Below are 17940 nucleotides of genomic sequence, written 5' to 3'. Positions count from 1 at the left end.
CTGCTATTTCCCCAGCCAATTTACCCTTCCCCTTCCTGTTGAGGTGAAGGCCATGCCTAGTATAATCCCACCTACTGACAGAATCAACATGAACCACACCAATGTGTGACCCCGCACCTGACATGAGCAGCCGTTCCAGCTCCAAATTAACTCTCTTGACAGAAGAGTTCAAATGAGGTCGGTCATGGCGCCCAAGAACAGATACAAACTCAACACTGGTATGCCTCGATGCTGATGCAATCTTCGCCAGGTCACACTCTATGCTGTACCCAGGATCTCTGTCAATACTGTTACCTGCCCCACCCACTATAACCACGGTGTCTTCCTTAGTGAAATCTTTGCAAAGTGATCCTAAATCCTCTGTCACCTGCTCCAGACCAGCACTAGGTTTAAAAAAATTGGTGACCTGGTATTCTGATCCTAGTTCATCCTGCAAGAGTTGGCCAACACCTCTTCCATGGGAACTACCTAACAACAACACTTTCTTTCTCTTTACTGATTTCCCTACATTCTTACTTTTCAATTTGCTGCTGAAAGTTTGTTGTGCCCTGTCTACACCTGTAACTGCTTGAGGCTCACCAGCTTCTAACTGAAGCAACAGGTCAAATCTATTTTCCACATTCACCATAAAGCTGTCAGACAAAGTTCTAGGCCTGTTCCTCCTGTTGCCTGTTGCCACTTCCCACCTCTCTTTACCCTTCTCCCTCCTTAACCTGTCAAGATCTCCCCTGGCCTTGTCTAACTCAGCCTGAAGGGCAGCAATTTTCCCCTCCTGTTCCAGTATCTTCCTATCTCTACTACAAATCCTACAAAACCACTGATGAGTCTCATTTACTTCCCCTATTCCCACGCCACTACAGTCACCCACATGGAAAAAACTACAGCACCCATCACACCAAAGCCCCGACCTAACAATTCTACGGCAAGTCAAGCACTTTTCACTCATGATAAACGTAATAATTTATTAAGAATAAGTCAGTTAAATTACAGATAAACACGAAAATATGGTTACACAAATTTGGCCTATACGCAACTGTGTGTAAACAAAAACAAAAGTGCAAAGTTTCTGAAACAACAAGTTAAACTTTACGCTACTTTCCGGAAATGCTAGTTAAATAATGAAGAGGTACGCTAAGTTAAATTGCTGGAGAGAGCAAGGAACAACTAAACGAAATTCTATAGATTTGCTGCAGCAGAACGTAAACAGAAAATACGACTGTACGGTCTTTTCGCGTTTTCTGCTATATTAAGTAATGAGAAATGAAACCTTTAATGGTACACTTAAACGGCACACTAATACACTTATTTACCACGTAATCAGTACTAATCTATGTGTTTTATAATCTAAAATAACTTATCTTTACGAGAACACCAAACCTCGCGCTAGTCGCTTGGCTGCAGGGCTGCCAAATAATTCTGCCACTTAATTCTGCCACTTAATTCCCATTGATCCCACCAAGAGGAACCTTCAGGGATGTGGAATAAGTCAAAGTATGTGAAAGACACAGAACTCACAAACTTAAACTGTATACTGTATTAACAGCTGATTACCACTGCGGTGCTTAATACCATTCATGTTTATTACAGCTAAATTTTATCAAGTCAAGAAAGAAAGGTGCTTCCTCCTCCGTTTTATTATATAGCTGCTGTTTATCTGCTATCAGTAACTAGATTACAATAGTACTTTTCAAATGAAATATTTTATTGCATTTGTAAATACCGGGTTCTGTTTACAGTTCATTACAATGTGTCAGGCAGCTTTATAACAAACACTGCTACTTGCCATGTAAGTAAAGGAACCTTTCAATTCCTGATTATAGATATTCAAATAATTTGTAGAAAGAGTGGGTAATGAGGTGTATAATTTTAATTTTCTTTTGATTTGGTAGGGATTTCCAATTTCTTGCTTTATGAAGCAAGAAATATAACCCAGTGGTTGGCACAGTGAAGATACAGCATGAAGTAGTGTATGAATCCAGTGGTAGTACAGCATCAACTGAGTTATCAGAGAAGGATCCCATCACCCTTGCATACGACTACCAATGAGGACATAAACAGATGCTTTGATCAGTTTATCATTTAGCAACTGAAGATGGTTACAAGCCCCCCTGCCAAAAGTTCTTTCAGATCCAATAGCACAAACTGAGTAGGCAACTAAAGATGATTACATTACCAATTTCTTAGAAATTCTTGGACTGCAAGTGACAATATATTCCACTAAATTGAACAATTGGTAGAATACAGCTCTCCATTACTACTGACCTGCCTCCAGAAGAAGCCGGGATTACCTAAAGTCATTCAAGCCCCTGAAATTGCGTTATTTGGGATTAATTGTTGAAAAAATACCTTGTTCATTTCTCCACAGGTAATACATCTAAAATTGTTGAAAGTTATTTCCACTGCAAGACTCTCTCCTTAAGTTTTCTAAAGATTGTTGATGGAAAAACAGTAAAAGAGAAATGAAACAAATTCAAAATGTCACAGACAAAAACGAAACTGTATGAAAGAGAAAAAATTGTGTGGCAGCACGACAGAAAACAACACAGAAGAGTTTGCACTCTTGTGCTACCACAAATGTAGACAGATACTGAGAAGAAGAGAGATTAAAAGACAATGAGAAGGATGCATCATGCTTACTGACAGTAATTATTCCCATTCACCATCTGTGATGGTACAAGGAAAAGGGGCAATGATGGTGATACACCACAGGTACCCTCATCCACACAATGTAAGATGGCTTGCAGAGTATAGATGTAGCTACATAAAGTTCCTTCAAAAGGAGGAATGAAGTGGGAGAAAAAGAAACAAAAAAGTTGGCTAAATATTTTAAAAATTCAGCAACATCCACTGAGAATGTTATTGACAATTACTCACCTGCAATGAATACATGCCAAGAAGCCTTACAACAGGAGCTCTCATATCACTGCTGAACTGCCTGCCTTCCTTCCCCTGTATGAATGTTGCCATCACATTGATCACCCCACCCAGCAGCTGAGGGATTTGTATATTCAGCACAGCCACAACCAGAGCACTCTGCAAGAAGAAAGAACCAATTAAGTAGTGCATTCATATGTCACTCGTAAAAGCAGGCACAGATTATTACAAACCGCAATTATGATATTGGAAAGTTCTGGATGAAAGATGAGCATTGGAGCAAAGACAGCCACTCACTGTATAGTTGAGACGTTGAGCAGAAGACAGACACAATAACAAGATTAACCTCATGCCTATGTTTCAGACAACATACTTTGTTTTAAAAGACAATGCACCATTTATGCACTTTAGAGAAACTTGTATAATGGATGGAAGGGGGTCATGAATCCAAAGTGTATGGATTGTGAAGCAGTAGCAGCAGGCACCACTGAACTTGTGCTCTGTAGCATGCTCTGCAATTGGATGGCCCACTCTGCTCTTGCCCATGATTTGACAATGGCCAATCTTTACGGTGACCAGTTGGTTGGTAGTTATGTCCACAAAAAAGGCCGTGCAGAAGAGGCAGACAGTATATGACAGCTTCTTCCACAAGTAGCCCTTTCTATGATGTGTTTGGATATGCCGGGGAGGGGACTGCAACATGATGTGCTGCGTGGGTGCACAGGACAAGTGTTGCATCCGGATCTTTCACAGAGATATGACCATTACAGTAAGGGGTTGGGAGGTAGACATGGCATAAGAATGGACCATGATATTATTTTCACCAAATAGAAGGCAGTTTTGGGAGCAATAGGAAGGAGCTTGGTCATTTCAGACCACAAAGAAAGGCAGTCAGACCTGTGGCAGACAATGTGCTTACACTGTTCCACTCCAGAGTTCAGTAGGTAATGAAGGTGAGGTGCTTGTTTGCTGCTGGTTTGTGTGAGTGGTTGCAGTGTTAGAAGCACGTATGGATATGCTACAGGAGAACTACCTGTTGACTACATTTAAGGGAGTGCTGTCAGTCTGTGAAGGCATTAGTAAGACCTTAAAGATATTGGGAAGACAATTGTTCATCGCTTCAGATGCAGCATTCCACTCAGTGTCTCAACTATACAGTGAGTGTTTACCATTAAATTTCATGGTCTTTATATAAAATAATTTTTGGAATGTTTAGTTTCCATGTGTTCCTGCCCTCTTGACATATACGTTGCCCAGCATACAAGCAAAGAATAAACTAGATTAAAAGAGTTTACTGCACTAGATGCCATGAATAGGAAGGAACAAAATCAGTTGTCAGAGAATGGCAAATAACACACATTAGATCAATAAAAACAATAGTAAACTGAAAATGAACCTAGCTTGAAGATCATTTAAGTATAAACAGAGAGTGTGTGTACATAAGAAACAAAGAGCAACTATTAAAAACTTTTTTACCAGAAATGAAATTTTTTAAAGCAGGGGGTGATCATGTTTTGCAACAACGTGCACATGGAAATTTTTTAAAAGCCACACAGTTCAAAACTCACTGACAAAAATAAATACTAAAACAGGGTTTGAGAGAAGTTAACTGCATAAGAATGGAAAGACCGGCATAAATTGAACTTGGGGACGATCACTTCAGGTTCTGGACAAACGTAGGAATATCCGAGGAATTACTGAACCTACAATTTACTGTATCTGGGTCAATAGACAAAAGAAAAGTAAACCTACAATTACTGCATTTGCAGGCTTAAAGAAAGCTTTTAACTATGTTGACTAGAACATGCTCCATGAAATTCTAAAGGTAGCAGCGATGAAAGATAGGGAATGAGAGGTCATCTACACCTTGTATAGAAAGTAGATTGCAATTTTAAGAGTCAAGGGCAGAAGCAAAGGTTGTAGCCCATTGCTGTTGCAGTCTTCAGTCCAAAGACTGGTTTGGTAGAGCTCTCCATGCTACACTATGCTGTGCAAGTCTCTTCATCTCCAAATAACTAATGCAACCAACATCCTTCTAAATCTCTTAGTCTCCCTCTATAACTTTTAGCCCCCATATTTCCCTCCAATGCTATTTGGTGATCTCTTGATGTCTCAGAATGTGTCCCATCAAGCGATCCCTTTCAGTCAGGTTGTGCCACATACTTCTTTTCTCCCCAGGCCTATTCAGTGTCTCCTCATTAGTTCTGTGATCTATCATCTAATCTTCAGCTTTATTCTGAAGATTCCATTTCAAAAGGCTCTATTCTTTTCTTGTCATCCATGTTTCACTTTCCTACACAGCTAAACTCCGCACAAATATTTTCAGAAAAGACTTCCTAACAACTAAATCTATATTCGATGTTAACAAATTTCTCTTCTTCATAAACGGTTTTCTCGCCACTACTAGTCTATATTTTATATCCTCTCTACTTCAGCCATCTTCCAATATTTTGCTGTCCAAATAACAAAACTCATATTCCTAATTCCCTCAGCATCTACATCTACATACATACTCCACAACCCACCATATGGTGCATGGCGGAGGGTACCCTATACCACAACTAGTCATTTCCTTTCCTGTTCCATTCGCAGATAGAGCAAGGGAATAACGACTGTCTATATGCCTCCATAAGAGCCCCAATTTATCGTATTTTATCTTTGTGATCCATACACAAAATGAATGTTGGTGGCAGTAGGATCGTTCTGCAGTCAGCTTCAAATTCCAGTTCTCTAAACTTTCTCAACACCGTTCTTCAAAATGAATCCCTCCGGGCATTCCCACCTGAGCTTCCGTTTCATATTGTTACGCCCAGATATTTAAATGGTGTGACTGGGTAAAACAGGGCACAACTAATGCTGTATCTGAACATTAAGCATTTGCTTTTCCTACGCATCCACATTAATTTACATTTTTCCACATTAAGAGCCAGGTGCCATTCACAACACCAATTAAAAATTTTGTCTATGTCATCTTGTATCAACCTACAATCACTTATCCTCAACACCTTCCTGTACAGTACATCATCATCAATGAATAACTGCAGATTGCTGCCCACACTGTCACCTGATTTAATTTGACTACATTCCATTGTCCTTGTTTTGCTTTTGTTGATGTTCATCTTATACCCTTCTTTCAAGATACTGTAAATTCCATTCGGCTGTTCTTCCAAGGCCTTTGCTATCTCTGACTGAATTAAAATGTCACTGGCAGACCTCAAAAATATTTTTTTTTTTACTTCTCCCTGGACTTTTAATTCCTACACCAGAATTTTCTTTGATTCCTTTAATGCTTGCTCAATGTACAGACTGAATAACACTGGGGGCATGTTTCAACTCTGTCTCACTTCCTTCTCAACCGCTGCCTCCCTTTCATGCTCGTCGACTCTTACACCTGCTGTCTGGTTTCTATGCAAGTTGTAAATAGCCTTTCGCTACCTGTATTTTACCCCTGCTACCTTCAGAATTTCACAGTGAGTATTCCACTCAACTTTGTCAAAATCGTTCTCTAAGTCTACAAATGCTATAAAATGATGCTTTGCCTTTCCTTAACCTATTTTCTAAGAGAAGTCATAGGGTCAATATTGCCTTGTGTGTTCCTACATTTCTCTGGAATCCAAAGTGATCTTCCCCAAGATCGGCTTCCACCAGTTTTTCCATTCTTCTGTAAAGAATTCGTGTTAGTATTTTGCAACCATTACTTATTAATCTGATGGTTTAGTAATTGTTTGCACCTATCAGCAACTGCTTGCTTTGGAATTGGTATTATTACATCATTCTTGAAGTCCAAGGGTGTTTCACCAGTCTTGTACATCTTGCTCAACAGATGAAAGAGTTTTGTCATGGCTGGCTCTCCCAACGTTGTAGCATATCACCCATGCTTTCCAATCTTCACATTGAGCAGACAGTAAAGGAGACCAGGGAGAAATAGAATTACAGTTCAGGGAGAATAAATAAAAACTTGAGGTATTTGGTACCTGATAACTTTGTAATTCTCTCTCTCTCTCTCTCTCTCTCTCTCTCTCTCTCTCTCTCGTGCACGCACGCAAATGCACACATGCACACGCAAACACACGCACTCGCACAGGCACATTCCCACGCAAACACAAAATATAAAAAAAAAATGTAACAAAGCTAGCAACTCTCCTACAAAAGAACAAAACAGGTACTGACAATGTGGCAAATCCTAGCTCTCATGTGAGCTTAGCAGTGATGTGGAATGTCCCCTACAATGTGCAATAAGAGCTCTGATGCCAGTCAGTCCCATCCATGAGAAAGGGCTGTGTTGAGATAAGAGTTAGCTATATGTTCCACAAATCATTTGAATGATTCTTTTGTCAGAATGATTTGGAATGCGTCAGTTTACACGTATACATGATTAAGTTTATTAATATTAACACTTTTTTTTAGTTCTTCTTATGCCACTACACTTAAAAACTCGTCCCATGCCCCCTCCCCAAAACAGGCTACCAACTTTTAAACAAAGTTTGTCCATGTACAAGGAGCTATCCAGGAGAAATGATTTTAGATTATATTTGCTGCCTTGCTTTGCTACCTATCAGACATTTTATGGTATTGGGCAAACGATCAAAAAATTTTGTTGCTGCATACTAAACTCCCTTCTGAGCTATTGGCAGCTTTGATAATTGATGATAAACGTGATTTTTTCCTCTAATGTTGTAGATATGGGTATCACTATTTTTCTCAAATTGTGATGGATTATTTCATTTGGGCAAGATGGTCTTCATTTCAGAGTATAATAGAGGGTAGTAAAAGCCCTGGTAGATGTTATGATAATGCTGTGGCACTCCAGCATACAGTAGGTAATGAAGGGGAGGGTGCTCATTTGCTGCTGGTTGGTGGATGTGGTTGGAGAATAAGAAAGCACATGCATATATGGTACAGCAGAACTATTTGTGGATAGGTATTGTGATGGTGCAGTTAAAATGTCCAACTCCTACATGAAATCAATACTTTCTTGCTAAGTGATGAGTTAGCTCAGAAAATTGTTCCATAAAAAATTACTGAGTAGAAATATGCTAAATATGTCAAAGGATGATTTGTTTGTTTCCAAGACTAGCAATTATATGAAGACCAAAAGAAGCTGAACTTAATTTAATGATTATAAAGAATCCACCTTGATTGCAAACAGAAACCAAATGCTGACCTAAGTTTCAGCACAGATAACCATGCTTTCTCTGAAACATACTAAAACTACAAACTGCCTAAAGAGGCATGGTCCAACACTGGGTGTTCTGTATTAATGTTGGACCATGCCTCTTTAGGCAGTTTGTAGTTTTAGTGTGTTCTGAAGAAGGCGTGGTTATCCACGCTGAAACGTAGGTCAACATCTGGTTTCTATTTGCAATTGAGGCGGATTCTTTATAATCATTAAATTATTTGCTGATGCGCTACAATGTTAAAAGTTCTGAACTTAATTGTTAGTGAAGCTCAGTAACACACTTCTTCCAGTTCAAGTTTTCATCAATATGCGTACCTAAAAATTTGGAGCATTCTGCGATATTTAGCCCTGAACCTATATCATAGCTTAGAAGATACGTTGAAGCAAGGCGAAACTTTGTTTATAGCATTAGTAAGTTTTTAACTGGACTACACTCTTTGAAATGTTGAATGTAGCAGGGAAAAAACACAGGGAGCATATCTCTGCTTACAACATGTACAGAAAATTGACTGCAGTCAGAGGAGTCGAAGGTCAAAGAGAGCAGTGGTTGAGAAGAGGGTGAGGTAGGGTTGTACCTTGTCCCTCAGTTATGCAGTTTGTACCTTGAGCAAACAATACAGGAAACCAAGGAGAGATTTGTAAGGGAATTAAAGTTCAAGAAGAAAAAAAAGCATTGAAGGTTACTGATGACATTGTAATTCTTCCAGAGAAAGCAAAGGACTTGGAAGAGCAGTTGAATGGACTGGATAGTGTCTTGAAAAGAGATTATAAGATGAACAAACAAAAAAAGGGTAATGGGATGCAGTCAAATTAAATCAGGTAACACTGATGGAATTAGATTAGGAAATGACACAGAAAGCATTAGACGAGTTTTGCTATTTAGGCAGCATAGTAACTACTGAAGACCAAAGTAGAGAGGATAAAAATGCAAACCGACGATAGCAAGAAAAGCATTTCTGAAAAGGGGGAATTTATTAACATCTAATACCTGTTTGAATGTTAGGAAGTCTATTATGAAGGTAAATGTCTGGAGTGTAGCCTTGTACAGAAGTGAAATCTAGGTGATAAAAAGTTCAGACAAGAAGAGAATAGAAGCCTTTCGAATGTGGTGCTACAGAAGAATGCTGCAGATTATATGGGCAGATTGAATAATGGATGAGGTGTTACTGAATCAAACTGGGAAGAAAATAAACTTATGGCAGAATCTGACTAAAAGAAGCAAATGTGACACCAGAAATTTATGCATGGGCTGCAAGACTCTAATTTTGCCATTTTTCATATAAATGAGTTGGTTAGTTTTGAGGTGTGTCATGCCACAAGAGCTAAATTTTATAGGGCTAAATGAGATGTTTAGCAGAATCACAAGGAATTGCTTCTACAAATGCATGATAATTCTGGAGGGGGAGAGAGAGAGAGAGAGAGAGAGAGAGAGAGAGAGAGAGAGAGAGAGAACTGTATCCCACTTGTTGCAGTGTGAACACCTATGAAAAGAAGGGACATACCCAAAGACAGTGAGGAATAGTCAATATGGCAACTTGGTCGGAGGGGAGGAGGAGACTTAGGCAGTAATACAGTAGGTAGATTCAAATGGAAGGTTGCAGTGGTGATTTGGAGATGACGAGGCTTGCATAGGACAGACTAGAGTGAGAGCTGCATCAAATCAGTCTTTGACTGGAGGTCACAGCAACAACTTAACCTCTTGAAGATAACCACAATTACAAGACAATACTTGCTTAAAATATTACATGCACCTCATTACCAATAGATAGAAGCTGCCATCTCTGTGTCAAATTCAATCAAATGAATCTGTCAGGTATTCCACTTCCCAACAGCATGTGTCTCTTAATGAGGAACAAGATTTTCCACTTCTAATAACCCATACACCTAGTACTCTGCACTGGACAAGAGGAGCACAAAGCCACACATGTACATATGCAGCTCCGAGAATACCATAAGACTAAAAATGCTTTACCTTGTAAAGATGACATTCCTCAACCTAACATAACATTTATCTTTGTTGAAAAATATTACCTACAGAAAGTTTAATTCAAGTGTGATGTAACAGAAATTTATGTCTCCTACAGTTTTGTTTGATATGCAGTAGTAATACTAGTAGTAGTAGTAGTAGTAGTAGTAGTAGTAGTATATATCACATTTTTATTGTGATTAATCAGACACAAAAGATGTTAAAACTACGTGATTAAGTACAATAAAAATGTGAAATCAAGGTAGAATCCACATAAATAACTCTTAAGATTTACCAAAAGGTCAAACAGTACACTGACAAGTATAATCTAATAAAGTAATTAATTTTGAAGCCAATGCAGTATGCTGAAATTTAGGGAGAAATATCCTGAATGAACCTTTAGGTATGATGAGGAGTTACACACACCGCCACAGCTGCCAAGAGGTACCAAACGTGTGGCCACAGCATCCCCAAGAACTTCTTCCAGTCGAAACTGGGCTCGGGAATTTGGCTGTCTACTCCAACAAGCCTGGTGCCTTCATTGCTAGCTTGACATAGAACTTTCAAATTGCCTGCCCAGTGCCTTATTCCAAGAGCAGTTATAAAACCGAGGCTCAGTTTCAGTGACACTTTAGGGGTTGATTGATGACTAAATGCTTTCTGCTGAATATGTCCTTGCTTCTGTAGAACAGGTTTCTTGACAAGTGATTTCTGCATCTGAAGACCATATCTAGGAGTGGTGATGTTCCTGAAGCAAAGAAAACAGACTTGCAATTACATGCCAGGTAAACACTGCAATATTTCTAACTTGAAACTGGTTTAGAAAACCTAATAATTTTGAGTTACTAGTGCAAGTAACTAAAAACTAGGTGGTTTTATAAACCAGTTCCAATTCATATAATTTAAAACTGTCTTTCCCTTATCAACAATTTATAATAAATATAAGCATGGATCATGTACAGGAATAGTAGCTCAATATATAAAGGAAGTGCCACCAGTAGAAGGAAAAAGGAAACACAACAGCCTGATTATAAAAAGGTCACACATAGTGAAGCAGAAGGTGGGAAACAGTAGTTTGTGTTGGTGTGAAAGACAAGCCAATAAACAGATTTAACTAAAATTAAATTACACACACACACACACACACACACACACACACACACACACACACTATTCCAGCTTTTGGAATAGTTTTTTTTCCCCTTTTTATTTTTTCTTCAAAGGGTGTAAAGAGGGACAGATTAGGGGAAGGTGCAGGTATCTCTGACCTCAGGATTCAGGATGTTGCAATGACAAGGGGAGAAGAGATAAAGGGAAAGGCATCAGAGAGTAAGACGTCAATTATAGTACACTTGTGAGCACTGTGCCAGCTTCAGTCAACCCTTTTGTGGTACTAAAGTAATACACACAGATCTGAGTTATGGGACACCTGTCTTTCATATCTGTTTACTGCTACCACGTAGCTAGGTGCTTCTGAAACTTGGAGAAACATACTAAGCACCATGGGAGGGACATATAGAAGGCTGTGAGTGTTTGCTTTACGGAAATCAGATCAAGTCACCATCTTCACCATTCCCAGGAATGTCTGAAGTGACTAATAGTGTTTACTTATACATAATAAACACTGTTCTGAAACATCACTACACATCTGTCATTCTGCTGGTTTGTACATAGTTTGTATGTAGTGGGACATACATGCACCAGAAAACTTGGAACAATGTAGAAAATACTGGTTTGTGTTATGTCACATCCATCTTCAAATGTTCTGTTGAAAACTCATGTTTTTTACTGTCAGAAGAATAAATGCGTTTTGGTACTAATTTGTTACACTTCTTTCCATATTTGCCATCCTGATACAATCATTCTAAAATTACAACTATAACTCTGAAAATCTTTGGTTCACATGAAAACATGGATATAGTAAGGTTTGTAGGACATGTGTGTCCCACTTCACTGACTTTCAAGATTGATCACCTTAAAATTTTTTTGATAGTGAAACTGAAACATTTATCAGAAACGAAGATAGTTTATGATCTTTTATTTTTCAAATACATGCAAAACAAATTTTAACCATGAAAGGGTTAAAACAGGAAGAACAATAAATAATGAAATTTTGCATATAAATTGCAGTGGGAAGAATGCAGGATTGAATTTGCAGGTGATCTGGTACTACACAGAGTCCGAAATATAGTACACAGAACTGTCAACTCTGGCAGGAAAAATAGCACTAACCTGGCTAGGCAATGGGTCAAACTAACTTGGGTAGCAGATACGGGGATGTCATTCCAGGCTGCTTAAACTTGATGCCACATTTCATCAAACAGTGGCTGGCGAGTTGTGGCACACGTTTTTTCTCAGCGACATGTGATAGATGTTTCAGTGGGTGCAAAATATGGAGAATGTTTTGACCTGTGCAACAGTCTGGCAACCTCTGTATCTAAGTATGTCAGGACAGCACAGGCAACACATGGCCTCACATTATCTCATTGAAATATAACATCACAGGGACTAAGGCACAGCCTCTGGCCTTAGAAGTCAAACATAACAACTGCTGTCCAAATTACTGGCTATCCAAACCGGAGGCGGTTGTGTCATGTACCCAATCGGCATCCCATATCATTACACCTGGTGCTGGATATGCATGATAATGAGGAATGCTATTTGGCAATATTCACTCTCCTTGCATCCTTCTCATAAGGATATGTCCACTGTGACACAGAACTGGGTATTGACTGATAACATTACTCTGTGCCACTACTTTGCCTCTGCTGTTACTGGGTGCACCATTCTCAGCACACCCCCTCTGTTACTGTGCCAAGAGAAGTCACAACAATGGTTGCTATGCTGACAGTCTGTAATAATGCAGATGCTACTGTGTGTATACTGTTCTTACTGCAAATGAGAACAACACTCGAGGTACATTATATAGCTGTACACTCCTGCACAATGAATGAACAATGTCTCCCCTCAGCCACTAGTCACACGAGGCTGCTGAGATCCCACATAGCATTAAGTGTGATCCTTCTGACTTCATTCATTCTATTTTCACATGGCAGTCTTATGATCCTGAAAAGCCCTATGAGCAATACTGCAATAAAATGCTGTCATCATGGGCCACAATCCTGCCACTGTTAAATTCCACCACATACTGGGTGATGTTCCTCTTTACATGAGGTATAAAATAGACTTCTCATAAAAGACCAACATTCAAATACAATAGCTGACTGAGAAACCAGGTTTGTAAGATTGCTTTAGACAGTGTGACCCGAAAGTTCATTAACATTTGAAAATTAAATAGTTCTCCATGTACATTCATACTCTGCAAATCACCATGAGGTGCATGCACAGGGTGCAACCCATTTTACAAGTTACTGGGGTTTCTTCCCAGTCCATTCACATATGAGAAGAATGATTAAAATGGTTCAAATGGCTCTGAGCACTATGGGACTTAACATCTGTGGTCATCAGTCCCCTAGAACTTAGAACTACTTAAACCTAACTAACCTAAGGACAGCACACAACACCCAGCCATCACGAGGTAGAGAAAATCCCTGACCCCACCGGGAATCGAACCCGGGAATCGAACCCGGGCGTGGGAAGCAAGAACGCTACCGCACGACCACGAGATGCGGGCAAGAAGAATGATTGACTGCCTCTGTGTGTGCTGTAACTGTTCTAATCTTATCCTCATGATCCCTATGTGAGTGATACATAGGGGATTATAGTATATTCCTAGAGTAATCATTTAAAGCCAGCTCTTGAAACTTTGTTAATAGACTTTCTTGGGATAGTTTACGTCTATCTTCAAGGGTCTCCCAGTTCAGTTCTTCAGTATCTCTGTGATATTCTCCCACAGGTTAAACAAACCTGCGACCATTCGCGCTGCTCATCTCTGAATAAGTTCAATATCCTCTGTTAGTCCTGTTTGGAAGGGGTCCCACACACTTGAGCAATATTCTCGGATGGATAGCACAAGTGATTTTTAAGAAATCTCCTTTGTAGACTGATTGCACTTCCCCAGTATTCTACCAATAAACTGGAGGCCACTACCTGCTTTACCAATGAATGAGCCTATGTGATCATTCCATTTCATATCCATACAGTGTTCCACCCAGGTAGCTGTAGGAGTTGGCCAATTCCAACAGTGATTCACTGATATTATAGTCATATAATACTATTTTTTCATTTTTTTTTATTTTGTGAGGTCCACAATTTCACATTTCAGAGCATTTAAAGCAAGCTGCCAATCTTTTCACCACTTTGAAATCTTATCAAGATTGAATATTTATGCAGCTTCTTTCAGATAATACTTCATTGTAGATAACTACTTTCTGAGGTTGTTATTAATATCATCTGAAAGGTCATTAATATACAACATGAACAGCAAGAGTCTCAACAAACTCCCCTGGAGCACACTTGAAAATCAATAAACACTGCATCTACCTGACTGCTGTAAATCCACAGCTTCCAGTCTGTCACATGAGCAAAGTGCAAGTTGGGTTTCACATGACTGATGCTTTTGGAATCCATACTGGTTGGCATTGAGAAGGTTGTTCTGTTCAAGATACCTCACTATGTTTGAGCTCAGAATATGTTCTAAGATTCTACAACACAACAGTGTCTAGGATATTGGATGGTAGGTTTGTGGATCACTTCTACCACCATCCTTCTAGAGAGGTGTGACATGTGCTTTTTTTTTCTGGTTTGCAGAATAATGCAAGTGAAAAGGTAAAAATTGATACATATGCTTGAAATGACAAGAGGTTTTACTGAAACCAAATAAGTGCATGAAACAACCAACAAATTGTGCTTCATATAACACAAAAGCAATAATTAGGATAACAATTGATTTGTAGAAAAGACAAGGTAACTTATAACAAATTCGCATTGTGTCGGTCGTCATCTATCAACAATACCTATAGTAAAGGGACAATGTTGAGAGCAGCACCATACAGCATATCGGCAGGTACGGTGAGAAATTGCCGTCGGATGTAGTCTTTTAGCATTCCTAATGAGGTAATGCAATTGCCGGAGACTTCCGACTTCAGGTAATGGAAACAACCAATAACCACACACATTGAGGTCTGGGGATGTGCGAGGTCAAGCGTGACTTAAGTGGTGACTCAGCATGTTATCCCCACCAAACGATGTGCTAAACATTTCATGCACAATTCTCGTGTGGCATCACTGACATGTTCCTGTCCAGTATCAATTGTTGGCCACTTTTTGCACTCTACTTTGGTTTCAGTAAAACCTCACGTCATTTCAAGCACGTGTGTCAAGTTTTATCTTTCTACCTATATTATTCTGTGAATTAGTGCACTGTCAAATGTTAATTGACTTTTGGGTCACCCTGTATACAAAGTGCAGATGGCATTACTGCTACCTACTTTGTACAGGCACACTGGAATGCTAACAACTTCCATATCCAAGCACATAGCACACTTCGCGCAAATTTGACTATTGTCACATGCTACGTTCAAGGTACTGTAATTTTAATGGCGAGCAGCATAAATATACATTAAGAAGAGATAAATGATAAGTAAAATGATCAAGAACTTGGAGCAAATCACAAAAGGAGACAGGTAAGTACAATAAAAATAAATAGAAGAAAATAGAGTTCAAGTCCATGAGAGTATGAGAGTTGCGGGATGTGAGGATACGTAGAAGACCAAATGCCATCTCCACAGTTCAGAGAAGCTAACACCAGGTGGGAGGATTCAAGTACCCATATGGTCTAGGAGGCATTCCGTCCATTTGAGCCATGCTGCAGAGCATGCTCAGCAACTGGGCACTGTGTGTCCCCATGACAGAAAACTTTTCTGTGTCCATTTGTGTGCTCAGCCAATTTTATAAACACCTACCTGTACCTGACCCCACTTTGCTGTGCCCGTCGCTTAAATCGAAAAGAAAGAAATGAAACAAGCACATATTTCTAATGTGTATGGGAGTTGGATATACATTTTAATCTCTGCCTCTCACCTGTCTCTCTCCATCTCTCCCAACCCCATTCTTTGTCCATCTCCTCCTCCTTCCCTCTCTCTCTGTCCATCACCTCCTTCCTGTTTTCCATGTGCATCTCCTCTGCCCTCTCCTGCTGTACTCACCTGGTGTGAAATGCTGTTCTTCCTGCCATCTCATTTCACCAGTTCCCACAATATGTAACCTGCATTTCCCTTAAGTTCTATAACATACCTATAAGTATAAAGGATCCAATATTTCAAACTCCAACATCTTAGAATGTGAAATCCGCTTTCTTACCAATGCAAATATCCATAGGAATGAGGGAGTAATTTCCAACTGAAGTGTTTATCCAGTTGGATTCCACCGTCATTAAACCACTGAGAAGAGTTAAAGTCCTTGGGAAATATGTTTCTCCTTTTTTTTTTCAGTAACTGCAGCACTAACATAACAATGTCATGTCGGTTAATTTTACAATGCCACTTCAGTCAAACATCTGGACTGTTGTCACTGCATCTACTGTTAAGGCTGCTGCCTCTCTTCTGCACCTACATACATACTCTACAAATCACTGTGAAGCACCTGCAAAGGGTACTTGCTATTCTACCACATTCTAGGATTTCTTAGTGTTCCAACTGAATGGGTACTTCAATCAATCTGTGGGTGCTGTAATTAGTCTAATCACATAGGTCACTACAGGGTTCATTATGTAGGGTACTGTAGTACATTACAAGATTCATCACTTACAGCTAGTTCTTGCAACTTTGTAAGTATGCTTTCTCAGGATAGTTTGCATATATCTGTAAGTGTCCACCAGGTTCAGGTTTTTGGTCATCCCTGTCACTCTCAAATGGGTGAAACAACCCTGTGACTATTCATGCTGCTCTTCTTTGTATACAATGCATATCCCCTATTTGTCTTGTTTGGTACAGGCCCCAAACACTTGAGTAATATTTGAGAATGGATCATGCGAGTGTTTAGTAAGCCATCTCCTTTGCAGACTGATTAAATTTCCCAAATATTACATCTTTGAACCAAAGTTTCTCATCAAAGTCTCTCTTATCTACAAAAATACCTCCAAAAATTGTAACACACCGGCAATTGTTGAGTTGACCAACTGTAGTTTAGTAATATTGCTAACAATATTTTTTTTTTTTCTTTCATTTTGTGAAGTGCACAATTTTACATTTATGAAACTTTAAAGTAGTTGCCAATCCTTACACAACTTTGAAATTTTATCAACATCTTACTGAATATTTCTGCAGTTTCTTGAGAGAGTATTGCATTACAGATAGCGACATCATCTGCGAAAAATCTCAGGTGGTATGAATGTTGTCAGCAAGGTTACTGATACAGAACACAAGCAGCTGAGCAGGTGGCTCTCAATGTGGAAAAATGTAAGTTATGCAGCTGAGTAGGAAAAACAAACATGTAATATTCAGATGCTGCATTAGTGGTGTACTGCTTGACATATCTGGGCACAATGTAGCAAATCAATATGAAATGCAATGAGCATGCGAGAACTGTGGTAGGGAAAGTAAATGTTTGACCTTAGTTTGTTGGAAAAGTTTTAGAAAAGTATGGTTCATCTGTAAAGGAGACAGCATATAGGGCACTGGTTTGACTTATTCTTGAATACTGTTTGAGGGTTTGGAATCCACACTAGGTCAGTTTGAATGAGTATGTCGAAACAATTAAGAGGCTGACTGCTAGATTTGTTGCCTGTAGGTTTGAACAATATGTAAGCATTATGGAGTTGCTTCGAGAACACAAATGGGAACCCCTTGAGGGCAGATGACATTCTTTTCGAGAAAAACTATTGAGAAAGTTTAGAGAATTGGCATCTGTAGCTCACTGCCAAATGATTCTACTGCCACCAACATCTACTGCACATAAGGACCACAAAGATAAGATAGGCTACAAGACATTAGAGCTCATATGAAGGCACTTTCCCTCGCCC

At 39.3% G+C, this 17940-nt stretch overlaps 1 protein-coding gene across 2 annotated transcripts in view; it reads right to left on the bottom strand.

The window, feature by feature from the left end:
* LOC126484270 (mitochondrial potassium channel ATP-binding subunit) overlaps positions 1-17940 on the bottom strand; it is a 119040-nt gene that overhangs the window by 90209 nt on the left and 10891 nt on the right. For both annotated transcript variants that reach the window (XM_050107694.1, XM_050107693.1), the window contains exons 2-3: positions 10446-10767; positions 2875-3033 (exon numbers count right to left, since the gene is read on the bottom strand). In XM_050107694.1, coding sequence (XP_049963651.1) covers positions 2875-3033; positions 10446-10767 — 481 coding nt within the window. The remainder of the gene's footprint in view (positions 1-2874; positions 3034-10445; positions 10768-17940) is intronic.

This window comes from Schistocerca serialis, chromosome 6 (assembly GCF_023864345.2).
Source record: "Schistocerca serialis cubense isolate TAMUIC-IGC-003099 chromosome 6, iqSchSeri2.2, whole genome shotgun sequence".
In the NCBI taxonomy this organism is placed as follows: domain Eukaryota; kingdom Metazoa; phylum Arthropoda; class Insecta; order Orthoptera; family Acrididae; genus Schistocerca; species Schistocerca serialis.
Note: the sequence above shows the minus strand (reverse complement) of the source record. Positions and strands in the feature narration are given on the sequence as shown.